This window comes from Alligator mississippiensis, chromosome 3 (genome assembly GCF_030867095.1).
Source record: "Alligator mississippiensis isolate rAllMis1 chromosome 3, rAllMis1, whole genome shotgun sequence".
Taxonomy (NCBI): Eukaryota; Metazoa; Chordata; order Crocodylia; family Alligatoridae; genus Alligator; species Alligator mississippiensis.
The window spans coordinates 88,584,275-88,599,518 of record NC_081826.1 but is presented as its reverse complement, the minus strand read 5'-3'; the positions used below and the strand labels follow the sequence as shown (position 1 = coordinate 88,599,518).

General features: G+C 40.1%; 1 protein-coding gene across 2 annotated transcripts in view; it reads right to left on the bottom strand.

Annotated features, from left to right (window-relative positions):
- Positions 1-15,244, bottom strand: part of ROCK1 (Rho associated coiled-coil containing protein kinase 1) — a 135,714-nt gene that overhangs the window by 32,484 nt on the left and 87,986 nt on the right. For both annotated transcript variants that reach the window (XM_006277187.4, XM_006277188.4), the window contains exons 12-19: positions 13,916-14,004; positions 12,327-12,375; positions 11,704-11,839; positions 10,595-10,686; positions 8,917-9,163; positions 6,811-6,917; positions 5,169-5,319; positions 1,606-1,766 (exon numbers count right to left, since the gene is read on the bottom strand). In XM_006277187.4, the coding sequence (XP_006277249.2) occupies positions 1,606-1,766; positions 5,169-5,319; positions 6,811-6,917; positions 8,917-9,163; positions 10,595-10,686; positions 11,704-11,839; positions 12,327-12,375; positions 13,916-14,004 (1,032 nt within the window). The remainder of the gene's footprint in view (positions 1-1,605; positions 1,767-5,168; positions 5,320-6,810; positions 6,918-8,916; positions 9,164-10,594; positions 10,687-11,703; positions 11,840-12,326; positions 12,376-13,915; positions 14,005-15,244) is intronic.

The following is a 15,244-nucleotide window of genomic DNA, read 5'->3' as shown; positions in this document are numbered from 1 at the left end:
TCACATTAGAGATGACAATGGAAGAGACCCAAGAGGTTTGCTGTAAGGTTATCCTTCTTCTCTACGGATTTTAAGTTTTAAAAGTTTGTATCTTTCCACTCAGTAAAAGCTTTGCTGTCTATAGGTTGTGTAAAAAATTAAACTGCAGGCACCCATTCTTTGGATCCATCCTTCCCATTTTAATCCAGAAGAATGAGATGAGACTCTTAAAAACACCAATATGAGAATGCTTTCAGCTGACATTATCAAAACACTTTTTTGCACATTCTGAATGATCAGATTCCAGAACACAGTGTATTTTGCCTGTTTTAAAACTGGAAGTTGAAGTTTAAAAACACAGCAATTTAAACTCAGATGCAAGTGTTTGTTTTTATAAAGTGAAAAAAATGAAATGCAAAAATTGCATTAATACAACATTAAAATAAGGGCTCAAACACACAAGAGATATAGAAAAGTTGGGTTGCAACAACAAGCTGAACTAGTACCATTATGTCATGCAGTTAAAACTAAGAAAGTTAAACATCTATTTTACCTATGTAAGCTTAATTTTGCAACTTTTCTTGAATTTAAGTTTAATTTTGTTTATCGAGAGCACACATTTTTGGAAATAAACTATTGATTGTGATGATGCAAAAAATATGCTTGCATCTAAAATCCAGCAAAATCCTGAAGTATTATTTACAGCATATCTAGAATGCCTAGGACTCCATTTTATGCCAGATGGCAGTGCACTATCAGTGTATAGCTCTTATTTATTTTAAGCAAGGGCATCAAACATGTGGCCTGTGGGACTCCTGGAAGGGCTGGAGATTTGGGAGTAGGGCCCACCGTCAAAATCTGGGGTATGGAGCCCTACTGGGGATACATGTCAGAGGTCGTGGTGAATGGCAGCTATGCTGACCCCTACAGCTCCCTGCCACTACACCTGGATCTGGTGCAGGAGACCAGGAGAGTTTGTCATTCATGATTTACAGGGAAAACAGACCAGACAGATCTGCTATCCAGGATCTAAGAAGGTGTGTGTAATTTAGCTTATTAGGATTTACACTTACACTTCACATTTAAGTGGACTGTTGCTGGATACAACTAAGGACCTACCTAACACACAGTGAGAGAAGGCAATTTTCGTAGCTTGGTCGCAACCCACAGAGACAGTTTCATGGTCATTTCACAGCAGTGCCACCTTTCAACGCTGACTGATGGAAAGGCCCCACCCCTTGGCATTGACTGGCAGAGGCCCTGGGGGAGGGAGAATGAGGGGGCAGCTGACCTCTTGACTGCTGGCTATCCTGCCCTTCATGCAGCCCCGCCCCTGGTGCTGGGGAGCAAGCATTTTATTTTTATTAAATTTTTTTTAGTTGATTTCCTGGGAAATCATAGCCAATGCCATTTTTTCAGTGATTGTGGAGATAGCCCTTCTTCATGTTTTCTGCAAAAGTTATGAAACTAATTTAAGTAGATCCCTAGATATAACTAATATTGATGTTACATAAGCTTTGACCTAATTGGATTCAGGTAACTTTATTTGTAACTTAATTAAGATTCTTTAACTTTTCCCTTTCTATAGAAAAGACGTTTGTCCATAATGTATTTTGTTAAACTTACTTCATCCTCTAGCCTTTCCTTTTGTTCAATAAGATGTTCCAGCTTCTGCTGAGACTGCTTCAGGTCAAAGTCCAGCATGGAACATTGTTTTTCAATCTGAACTATTCGATTCTCTGCCTTCTCTCTTGCGGCCCTCTCTTCCTTAACTTTTTTTTCCATTTCTGGACAGGAAACAAAAACAATTGACAGCGCAAAAAGCACAAATACGACAGCTGTATGAGCAAACTTGCCTAACTGCACTCTTAACTACCTTAATATTTCATCCATGATTCCATTATTAGATTTTTGAGTAGCCCCCTTAGGTTGAGCTCTTGAAGTTACTTTACAGTCAGTTGCAAGTAAAATTTATAGGACTAAAGCAGCAAACACATAAAGTGAAAAATTTCTGTTTTTATACAAACCTTTTTTCATACAAGTGAAGCACTTTTTTTAAATATATATATTTTAAAATAGAAACACACACAGAGCAAATGATTTATTACTAGTGAAAGGAAAACCAGAATTAAAACCCAGAAAAATTACAAGTTCTTGAAACACACACTCTAGAAGCATGTCTACTAGGGCCATGTGAAGCTTTGGTCCCTGATTTGATTCGGTGGATATTCAGCCCAATTCTCCAGTGGCCAAATCTCTGAATCCGAATAGAATCAGACAACCCTTTAATCCCTCCAAATCGATTTGGAAAGACTCAGCGATTCGGACGTAGACGCAGCTTTAAATGTTTTTTCTATATACCTCTAGGTAGCAGGCGGCTTGTGAACGCTGCAATGCTGGAACACATGTAGTATCCCAGAAAAGCGTGGGGGGCTACCCAGCGCACTTGGCAACAGACAGAGAAGTGGACCAGAAGTACTTCCAGTTCACTTCCAAGTCTACTGCAGAGCATGCTGGGGGGCTCCCCTGCGGCCCCCAGCTGGCTGGTGCCTCCTGGGTCGGGGGGCGGGGGGACACCCAAGGTCCCCCCCTTGGCCAATTGCTGAGCCAAGGAGGCCCGGAGAGGGGGCTCAGCATGCTCCCCAATGGACCCAGAAGTAGACCGGAAGTACTTCCAGTGAACTTCTGGGTTTGCCACTGAGCACACAGGGTGCCCCCCCCCCACCCCACGCACCTGTGGGACACTCCATCCACCCCAACATCACAGCATTCACGAGCTGCACCTGGTACCTCAAGGTATGTAGATAAAACATTTAAAGCTGTGTCTATGGCTGAATTGCTGATTCTTTGAATCAGCATCGAATCTTCAAATTTGGATATGGCTGAACTGAATCGGGGACAGTGATCCAAATCAACAAATCAAATCACTGTCCCTGATTCGGGCTGAATCTGAATCAAATAGGGCCTGTTTTGCACACCCCTAATGTCTACAACGCAACAGCGAGGTGCTTTGTCCTGTTGCAGGGTACTGTGTCTTACTGAAGCAAAATGCTCCATCATAAACATATAAACTATGGAAATACAGCAAGGAAGATGGCCTGAGGGCACTCCATGCTGCCACTCTTGAGCATGCCAAAAACAAAAGCTTTGATCATAGTGCCAGGATTGCCCCTAGGACCAACTCACTCATTTGATTACCAGGATGGATGAACACAGAATAGGAGCAAGTCATCAGGACTTACTTCCTTGGCGCTGACACCAAGCACCCTGTAGCTATTTTGGACATATCCCTATATGACTCCAGACGGACTTTGATTTCCATGATAACATACAAAGAATGGAAAGAAGCATAGCAATCCACAATTAATTTTGTAAGTATTTCAAAACAGTGTACATGCATGGACATAAGTGAACGTTGGACAGAAAATAATTCATTCAACAGAGGTATCTCATGGTGCAGCTTTAGTTCAGACAGATGACTTACACAGGGGAAATACTTGTTTCACAGAAGTCAACTGCTGACCAGAGATAAGCCCTTTGAGCAACTTCACTTACTTCAGTATAGTCACATCAGGGATGAACATCACCTAAGATACCAGCACTACTGAAGTGCTCTTTAGAAGTTCAGATTCTTTCCACGTCTTCTGAAAACTTTACTGTATTTTCCAAATTTTGAATTTTTGCTGATAAATTGTATCTAGAGAGCTCTTTAGTTTAGGTGTTAAAGTTCTTTAAAAATCTCAAAATCTAATGTACACTTTTCCCCTTACTGTAATAATCTTAATAACAAAAAGTGAGAATTAGTTTAATAATTGATAATTATTTTAAAAACTCATAACCAAAATATACAGGAATACAATCAACAAAACTCAACTGTATTAGTATATGAACGTGAGCTAGAAAACCATGCTATATATTGGAATTCAAATCAATGGTAGATTTGTTAAGGTATAAAAGGCAACTCAATAGGGACCCAGTCTAGGATTTGGGTGCCTAGATTTTTCTGAATCTTTGCCAACATGAACACCCACTAAGGTGGACATAATTAAGTGGAAGTTTGCAATTCTGTTTTCTTTGAATGCCAAAGAAATAACTCATTCTTTTAATCTTCACATCCTAACACAATACTAAACAGAACTCTACTAGCTGTATATTTCTGACAGACACTAAAAAGATTAATACTTTCCTACAGACAACTACATGTTACTGTACTAACTGTTATAATACTAGTGCTCAAAACATTTCATGAATTTCTTGTATTGTTTCAAAAACAAGGGATTCCCAAAAGTCTATCAGAAATTTAATTACATAATATTTTGATAGAATGAATGGCAAAAAATATCTTAAGGTATTACGTTTTATTTATTTACACAAGCCCTCCAACTTGGAGAAAAAGTGGTTGGATGAGAAGAAATCATGGGTGATAACTTGCAAGAAGTAAAATTACAGATTATCTTTTTAAAGACATAGTACATAACGTTCACATTTAGAGTACACTGGACACATCCCCACTACAGTGATGCTAATGAACCTATGCTAATATATACAAGTTATACAACTACTCCAGGATCTTTAAGTAATGTTAGGTTTTGGATTTTGACATGCATATGTATTTTCTTCATACCAGTGATTAAAAAGCTATTCCATAATGAGCACCACATGTCAAAAACACTGGTGTTTTAGTGGAATTAAAAATAAATAAGTAAACAAACTGGACCTAAAAAGCAATTTAGATACCTAGGGCATTTTTATACATGCAAGCACCGCAGCGCCGGGTGCTTTGAAATGCTCCTGGTGCTGTGATGTTTGTAGTTGTATAAGTGGTAAAATGCACGTCAGCATTGAGAAAATGGGGCAACACACTTCTGAACTAACACACATTGGAGGTGCTTTAGTTCCAAAGTGCACTGCATGCTGACATGCATTTTGCCACTTATAAAACTGCACGTGGTACAGCGCAGTTCACCTCAGGTCGCATGCGGAGTGGACTTGATAAAGTTTCTGGTCCATAGCAGTGGATCTCCAGTGCATCATGAGACAAAAAAAGTATGCGTATAAACATCCCTAGCTTCTAGTTAGGCATTTAACTCCTATTGAAATCTACAGGGGCTTAGAAGCCTTAATTACTATTTTGAAAAAAGGTATAAATCTGTACAGTATTTTGTGTGAAACTAACAGACAACACTTACCACACATTGCAACTGATTTTGCCTCTTCAATTGATTGATGTTTGTCAGTTAACCGTGCTTTAGTCACTTTATGCTCATTTACCTCCTGGTCTAACCGTTCTTGTAATGTTTTGAGCTTGTAGTTTAAATCTATTTCCAGGTTATTTTTTTCCTGCAAATTATTATAAAAACATTCAGAAGATTTCAAAAGAAACTCCTTATCTTATTTAGCATTCTACAAGCTCAGAAGGTAATAAAACATCTCATTTTCAATAAACTATAGAATGCATTATTCAATAAAGGCATTATTTACTGTTAGCTTCTTTGTGTTTGTTGGTAGTTTAGATAAAAAGAGGCATTTGTGAGAATGGAAGAAACCCCCATAAAGACTAACAGAATCAGATTCTTCTCTGATTTGCATAACCTGTAAACCTGGAGCAACTCCATCAAGGTGGATTAAAACTTCTGTTGGAACCACAAATTCCTAACAGTACCTGATGTAGCAAGCTCAGCAGGTCTTTGAGCACAAGTGCTCAGCTCCCAACCCTCAGGCCAGATCTGGCCTGTGAAGGAACCACATCATCTGGCCTGCGGCGCTTCCTAAGGATCTAGAAATTTGGCAGCAAGGGAGTAGTGCCTTGTTGCACCCCAGCTGCCAGATTTCTGGACTTGTGGGGAGCCAGATCCGGCCACCTGGGGTCAGGCCAGAGTACTGGATCACAACCGTGGACCAACAAATGCATCAAGTCTATGTAGGATTCATCCCACAAACTGAGCCCATGCCACTCAGTCAACCCACAAGGCCCGAAGGTTGGGCACTACTAGTGTAAAGGAACTTGACATTTCCCCATTATTTTATCTAATCCCCAAAACTAGAGTAGAAATGGGTGATGCTTCCCTGTTAGGGATCCTGTCACTCCAGCCTACTATGGGTGGCATGAGGAGCACAGTTGAACTTCCGCAATCACAGGTCCAGTTATGCTTCCTATCCATGCATTCAATATGGAAAAAGGTGCAAAAAGAGCAGAATTCCCATATGTCTGCTTTGCTTGCCTATCTGTCTTGCTGGGATCAACCAGAGACACGTAATGCTGCCTCATTTCAGAAAGAAGAAAGAACTGGAAGTCAAGTGGCTCAGCCCTAGAAGTCGATCAAAGGAATCAGTACAGAACTAGCCAAGTTAGAAATCAAATTAAGCTAAACATTTAAATAGTAGACGAAAAAATAGAATATTTATATTTAAAAATCATAAGGAGCCTCAGCAGACTAGTCTGGGCAACTTGCCTGTAGCTGTTCAGGCAGAATGAAAAATGACTGCTTATTTAGCCATAGGGCTGGGTTATGGAACCAGTGCTAGCGACTGACAGATACGAGTTTTGCAGCCAAAACTAAAAGCAGAGCTGAAGACCTACAGCAGGTCTTCAGCTAGTTCTTCTCATTCTGCCCATGAACCTCAATAGGCAGAATGAGATTAGTTTTCTTAAATTACTTAATACTACATAGTTCACACACCTACTGATTGATCTGCACAGCGCTTTTAGTAAGAAAAGCTGTGATTTATTAATGCTACATAGTTAATCTCAAATTCTTGATTATAAAATATGACAACAGTCAATGAATTTCTGTACTTTCTTAAAAATCACCACGTATTGTAAGCTTTTACCTTTTCAGAATTATTAAGCATATCCTGTGCCTGTTTTCTTTCTGCTTCCACTTTTTCAAGATTATTTTTAAGATGCTTGACCTCTTCTTGTAAAGATGTAATCCGAGCTGGCATAAAAAAAATTACGTTTAATATTAGCTAAGAAGCCTGAATTGAAAACAAGCTATTAGGCATTTAGGTTTTTGTTTCGTTCCTTTTCTTAAAGTTTCCAATATACAAGCATTTCCTTCCATTAATAAACACTTTGCTTCAGTGTAGAAAAGACATTTTCTGACACATAATAAAAGTATGCATTGGGGAGTTCCTTCAGGGGAGGAAAAAAGATAGCTTTTTCCTTGGAATACTTCAAAATAGCTAACCCTCTCTGTGGCATATTCTCCAGCATCAAGGCTGAAGTAATCTGCTTTACTATGCAGCTATTTAACATACTATTAAACTAAAGAATTTAAACTTGGCTCATTGTATCTTTGAAAGTTTGTGTTGTTCAGTATTAAATACTACTAGCACTGTATCACAGCCCAATGGTCAGATAGCAGGCCTCCTAAATCCAAAGGTCCTGGGCTCAAGACTCCTGTCTGGCTTGTTTTGGAAGGACAGTGTGCCACCTTTGATTTGGAGGGGTTGGTTTAGCCAGTGATTATCTTCCCTTGATCATGGGGATGGTCCAAATCCAGTCCTAGTTTCCTGTGATCCTATGAAATTTTGACCTGGCATACAGTCTGTGTACACTGTTACCTATAAATATTTGTACTTGGAGTGCTGCATGACTCTGGGAGATTACTTAAATATAAAAATATCACAGAATTTCTGAAGTAAAATAGGACATGAATTTTCATTACAGATTTCAATCATCATCTTGTCAAAAAACTGCTTGATAAAGGCTGACAGGAGTACATGTAAATTCCATGCAAACTTGGCTAGGAACCAGCAAAACACAGTTTTATACACTTAAGGGACTACACAAAAGACAATCCCTTTCCTGTAAGCCTAAAGAGCTATGCAGCTCTTACAATGCAGTTTGCTACAATGTACTTTACAAAGTGCACAGGAGTTTCATGCTATCCTACTTGCTTTTATAATTTTTTTCTCTTACTGCCTTGAGCCCTTGTTGAGAAAGGCGACATATACATCTAATAAATCAGGGGCAGGCAAAGTATGGCCTGTGGGTCAGATCTGGCCCACCAGGCAATTCCACCCAGCCCATAAGGCCCTTTTGTAATCCCTAGCCCTGGACTGCCCTTCTGAAAGCTGACGCCTCCATGCAAGAGGTGTGGCTCTGGTTGCTAAGGTACTAACCCCCATCCCAGCCTGACCTGCCCCCAGCCCCAAGCTAGGGGGTGCTAGACACAAGAAGCCTCTGCCTGGCAGAAGATTTTACCTGGCCCCGCTGTGGCTGTTCCCAGCCCAGAGTAGAAATCTAGGTAAGGGCCCCAGCAGGCCAGGGACACCCACTGGGGGAAAGGGAGTGCATTGACCCAACCCCTCCTACACACCCCCACACACAAACCACATACCCCACACCCAACCCCCAGCCACCATACACACCCTCTCCCCAATCACCACCCCCACATAACAACCAAGAATAAGACTGCATTTTGAGCTGTGATGCAATTGTCTCTAGATACACTATGCAAACACACACAAATCAGAATGAAAATATTTTTAAAAATAAAGTTTCAAAATGGTAACCCCTCCTCTCAAAAGGAGTATCAGGACAAGGGGAGGGACTTCTGGTGGCAAAGATGGGCCTTTCAGTCCCAAGATGACAACCAGGGGGCAGGGCACTTGTCAAAGGGCAGGGCCATCCTTGTGGCCCTTGACAGCTCACCAAAGTGGCCCTCCAACTGAAGTAATTTCCCACCCCTATAATAAATACGTTTTTAAGACTTTAGCTGCTGTCCATGAAAAATTCTTGGTGATTCTTTTATGTCATAAGCCTTCCAATACATCAAATTCATCTCTGTGTAGAGAGCCCATAAACCATTTAACCCCCCTTCTGATAGCTCAATTAGCATATGTGCCATGCCTGTGCACTATAACCAGGTAAGTATAAAATATTGCATCAGACTCTTAGGAAGAAACAACAAACCCAACATGAATGATTACCTTGTAGCTCTCCTATCCTTTCAGAGCCATGATTTCGGTCCCTTCGTTCTGCTTCCAAAGCTGCTTGTAGTTGATAATAATCCTTCTCCACTTGCAATTTTGTGCTCTCCAAAACACGGCACCTCTCCTGTAGTTCTCTGTTTAGCGATTCTAATTGGCTTATAGACTTGCTCATTTCTGTATGGTTCTTTCTCAGTCTCACTGCTGTATCCGATTCTGTCCTTAGCAAATCATTTGCTTCTTCTAGCTAGTAAGAGGAAAAATAATAAGACTTCCAATTCCAGGTATAACTAACAGGTCAGGTTTGTTATATTCACATAATCAGTATTACAACAAGTATAAAAAAATACTATATTAACTCAAATATAAGGAAGTTTTTTTTCCTCCCAATCAGCATGGTGAGAAAAGCAGCTTGCCTTACAGAGGAAAAACTACATTAAATACACTGTTTACCATTAAATTGCTACTAGAAGCAACATGTCCTCAGTAATGGAAACCAGCTATCAAGCTGATGGAACGCAACCCAAACTGAGCACACTTGTAAAACACATGGCCCATATGGGGCAAACATGCTGATGGGAACCAACCACAAAGCTTAGTGCAGCCCCTCTGAATAAGATATAGCGCCCATTGCACTCATCCTCCTCAGCACTGACTCTTTTTCAAGTCATGGTGAGCCACTACACTGAAAACATTTCAACTTCCTCTTCATTCTGGCCTTTATTTCCATTTACAATGAGTTCTATTTCTTCACCAGCCAAACCAAATGTCTGTGTGGATGAGAAGCTCTGTTGCCCCCTCTCTCCATTTGTCACATATGGTTCACATGGCTCTGTGCTCCAAGAGGTAGAGCTGAACCAAGCAGCCTCATGTCTCATATGCATATACATTTTTGGTGATCCCAGGACTTGTGACAAGAACACCCAGTTCCAGTTGTGAGTGGGAGCTCATTAATACATGGATCCTTTTGGGGGGGGGGCTAGAGGGAGAGGGGGATTTATCTGGAGTATACACACATACTGAGCAGTGCTGGGCTGTGGGGAAACCATGGCTTGAAATGCTGTTGATTCTATTCGGGCCCAACCCAATGAACAGTATGGTAAATTGTGACCCTTTTGACTTTGGATTAATATCATATATAGTATGTACTGTGCTGAAGCAGGTAGAAAAGTGCTGCTCAAATGTACGGTTATGGTACCATGCCATAGTACCTGTGCTGGAACCTGCAGCAGTTTTTAAAAAAGGTGAAATGCAACAATTCTGGATGAACTAAGCCTATAGGTACCTGTAGTAATTTGCTTTTATGCAAATGTTATAGGTAGGTTTATTTCAAAGCCAGTGTTTTTTGTTTCCCTGTTACAAATCTGCCCCTCATTTCCACATCCTCAAGGAGGCAAGATAGCCTAAGCAGGGTCTGACAGTAAGGGGCGGGGAGGAAAGAGGGCAAGACCCCTGCCCAGCCACTTTTTTCCCCTGCTGTAGCAGTTGGGAGGGAGAAGAGACAGGGACAGGGACAACTTCAGGACAAAACCTGTGCTAATTAAATTCTATACCTGAAAAATTAAAATAAATCTATACATTTTCCATATATAGAATTTAATTATTGGGCAATCATCTTATATTCAGGTAGTCTTAGATTTGAGTAAATACAATGCAGATGTTAAAAGGAATCACTTACTTGCTTCTGTAATTGTGTTATCTTCTCATTTGTAATATGTGAATGCTGACTAAGTTTTTTCAGGTCTTCTAACTGTTCTTTTAATGAGGACACTAGACACAGAATAAAAATAGCAAATGCAGAACTGTTTTATAAAAAATGTTTTACTCACTACAAAGATCATCAAAAGCTTAGCTCTACTCATTAGAAGATCACTTAAGACAGCAAAATCCTTAGGTATACCTGAGGCCAAGTTCTGTGCTTGAGCATAGAGTTATCCTTAACTGGCTGAACTCAGAAAGGCGCCATGTACACACTTTAGAGGGTAGAAAGTGGCTATATGTGCAGATATGATATAAACTACTTCAGATGCCCATGGATAAAGGTGTGCTGCCCTTTCAAGTTGTGCAAATAGCACGAGCCATTTGCCAAATCCCATGGATTTCAATGTTGAAAAGTACTACTTAAACGTTATTATGGATACACTGTTACCCAGAGCATGCTGTTCAGCCCAGTCAGCTTCAGAAAGACTGGCTAGATCAGGGAGCTCAACCTCCAGCCCACGGGCCAAATGTGGTCCCACAGAGCCACTGCATCTGGCCCATGGGGCTCCCTAGGGTCCAGATATTTGGCAGCAGGGGAGCAGTGGACATTAATAAAAGTCCCCTTCTCCCCTGCCAAATCCCCAAACCTCAAGCCCTGTACACCCAGTCAAAGTCAGGCCATGTCCCTCCTTACCAACCCCCAATGGGACAAGTCATAACCCTTCCCCTACTCCCTCTGGCAGGGCTGTGTCAAGCCCCCTTCCCTCCCCTGCAGGGGCACATGGTAACTGCCGCACCGACGCCAGGCACTAACCTGCTGGGAAAAAAGGCCTACCACCACTGGGCTAGACAGATTAACCATCCAACCTACATACTGGGAAATTACTAAATGAGCCTGCTATATATGAGTTAGATAGTATCTTATTAAAAGACTATTTGCCTCATTTCAAAACAAATTAAAAAGAAAACTAATCCCTTATATCTCAGTTTTTCATTATAAGTACCTTAAACTGCTTCAAATATTAAAATAAGTACATTATTCCTAAAAACATATGGTATCATACTCAGTTCAAGCATATGGCATACCTTCGTTTTCTAAATTGCGTCTTTTTTCATTCTCCTGTTCAGTTTTTCTTTGGTATTCATTTATTTTATGTTGCAACAGAATCTTTTCCTTCTCAATCTGTGATACTGTTGATTCTAAGTTTTTTCTTTGATTTCCCTGCAATTAGAAAAACTGGCAATTTTTATTTGCATTTTTGGGAATGATCCTGAAAATCTTTTCTTATATGAAAAAGTCTGATCTTGCAAGTTGTCCTATTGTGTTCAGTGAATGAAAGCCAATAGGACTGGTATTTCCAGCAGTGAGACCAATCATGAAAACGTAAGGGTTGGAAAAAACACCACCACTTTTAAACTTGTTGATTACATTGACAAATGACTGCAAAACCTACACAGATAACAGTAAGCAGTTAATTTTGTTTATGTAAGCTATGAAAACAAGAATGCAATAATTTGTTAGAAGGCTATCTACACAGTGAGTTTTAAACATGCAATTAATTTTGAAAAGCTATACTGAATACTACAGAGGAAGAAAACAACATTCAACACAGGATCTGAAATGAAGAAAAGGAATCTAGGTATAGAAAAAGCCACAGTGAAGAACACTAGCACCGATTTAAAAATAAATTTCAAAATTTCAAACTTACCTCTTCATCAAGTTCCTTCATTATCTTATCTAGTTTTATGTTTGAAGTTCTAGAAATAATGAAGCATTTTAATAATGTATTAAGACAATGTATTATTTTACATACCTAGTTTTTCAATAATTAAAACTACTTACAAATATTATTAACAGGGCTTAAAGCATACATTTAAGATTTTAATAAATATGAAGACCAGACCAACATATGCTTTTACCTTATTATGATCACAATTATTAATTGCAACAAGAATTCACTATAGGCAATGCATGTCAAAATATTAAGTGTTAAATTTTGTCCTTAAATACCAAAAGTGCCAAAAGATAATATGTAGAGAAGTTCATTTATTTATTTTTGATAGCTAAGAAATGTTGGTCAGCCCATATTTGGCAATTCCCTAAGAAGAATGACTAGTTATGCATACCCACATCTCTAAGCACACACATCCCTGAAATGGTTACTATAATGACAACTAGTAAACGCATTCCAAAGAGAGGCTGAGATAAATGCAGAATAAAACCTCAAAAACAGTATCTGGTCAAATCAGTATTACGGAGCAACCAAGATCATAGTCACTCCTATAAGCACAGTATGGGTGTCTACCCTGACTTTCAGTGTTTTGAAAAAAGTAAAGCCACAAAGAAGGGGCTTTTTGTAGCTATCTTCTCCTGTCCTAAAAAGATCAGAGATATTTTGTTAGTTAAAAGACGCTTATACTTTACTATCAGGTTATATCAAGATGGGAAATCCAGTCCACTAACCCCATAGTAAAACTAGTCAGATATCAGAGGACACACTGGTGTTCTCTTTATAATCAATGGCAGTACTACCACAATTGCCAAATCATGCATTTCTAGCACCATTTCATGCTGCCACTGAGTGGGCAGCCAGTATATGAATGTGCATTAGACACAGCACACTAAATAGTGGTGATTCATTTGAATTCTCGTATGACCATTATTGGTAGCAATTCTTTTCAAACTAACAACAGTTATACCATGCACCACAACTGTTCGATGGGACAATTTTTCAACTGATGCAGGTACAAGAAATTATTAATTCCTCAAATATTTCTTTTCCCAGTAAAAGAGCAAAATGTTTTACTAGGAAAGAAAATTACTGTTCATATTTAACTTAATCTCTGTACAAAGCGTAAGTAGGGGCTTTCAGCAGTACTGCAGCATTTAAGAGACCAGAATATGGGATAACATGATTTTTTTTTTTTTACTTTAGTACATGTTGTACACCTAGTAGTTTATATTCTTCTAAATCACTGTTTTCACAGGGTACTTCAGGTGCTCTGAAACCTATAAGAATAGTGGTAACAAAGAGAATTTCAGGGAGAAGATGCATGTGTTTTACTGATGTCAAGCCTAACAAATAACTTTCCTTCTGGCATAGGTAAGAAAGCTACACTGAAAAATTATTTAAGGGAGTTACATCTAAAACTTCACGGACAACAGTATTTCTGAAAGTACAATTCTCACTATTCATGTGGTTATCTTTATGGTATTACTATATTACTACTACAAAGCTCATATATTAGATGCATGTAAAACTTTACAAATGTGAAATTCAAGCTAACAGGCACCTACCTGCACTTTTGCTCCATTTCATCTTTTAACTGCATTTCATTATGTAGCTGCTCTTCCAACTCATAGATTGTTTTCTGCATGTTTTCCAGCTTTAAATATATACATAAAAGGACATGCATTATATATTTTATAGATTTGGGGGGGGGGGGGGAATACAAGGTTTTTCAAGAATGGCTGTTTCATGTCATAATTTTCCTATTTTATATTAGATACTGAAAAAATATTTTTGCTGGTCATTAAAGCATGACAACAACTCCTTGAAATATATAAAAATGTATTAATTACAAAAAGCTAACATATTTACCCAAATGCAAAACAACTCTGTATACAAGATGACCACCCCCCAATTCCCTAGCTTCTACATACAGAAAGTGTATACATTTATTGCAATTTTTCATGTATGGAAGCTAATTATTGGAGGATCATTTTAAACTCACCCCCCCCACTACTGCAGATGGTGGGAGGAGAGGTGCTAAGCGGGGCAGGATTGGGCCAGGCAGCGGGAGACAGTGGGGGAGGCAACTGGAGGCATGTGGTAGGGCAGGCAGTGGGGGCAGGCAGCTTGACTCCCACTGCCCGTCTACCCTCTCCCCTGCACCCTCAGGCTGCCTCAATTCCCCCTTCACATCGCTTCTGCCCTGCCAAAGCCTCAGGTCCCAACGCTACTTGTCCTCCCATCAAGTCTCTCCCCTGCCCAACCTTCCCCTCCACCCCCATCCTCACCTTTACTCCACATCAGGGTCTACTCCATCTCATCTTCAGCCTGGGACATGGAATGTGGCTCCAGCCCAGCCCCATAACAGTAGTGCAGAGCCAGCCCTGCTGCCCCAGCCTGGGCCCAGAGAAGCAGTGCCAGCTCTGCACCACTGCTGCTGTGGGGTCAAGCTGCAGCCATGCCCCAGGCTGCAGCAGGGACAGAACCTGCTGGCACAGAGCAAAAGTAAAGAAAAATATAGCAGAGGAGTGGAGAGAGGGAGAGAAGCAGTGTGGGGGCCTGGGAGGCTGAGGGCTGTGGAGGAGGCACAGGCAGCCGGGTGGGACTCAGGGTTAGTCTATAGTCAGTATATAGAATATTCTAAACAACAACTAAATTCTGAAATAACCCTGTAGAAGTCATTTCTGCTTTTGAATTAAAACAAACAGACCTGGCTTCTGGTTGATTCCCCCAACAGCTGTATTACCATATTTACTCAATTAGAAGACAAGGTTTCCCACCCCACCTCCCTATTTAACATAGTGGGGAGAGGAGGGAAGATCCTCACTTCACAATCAACTGTGAGGCAGAAGCACCCGCCTACCCCCTGCTGCCTCACCCTTGATTGTAAAGCA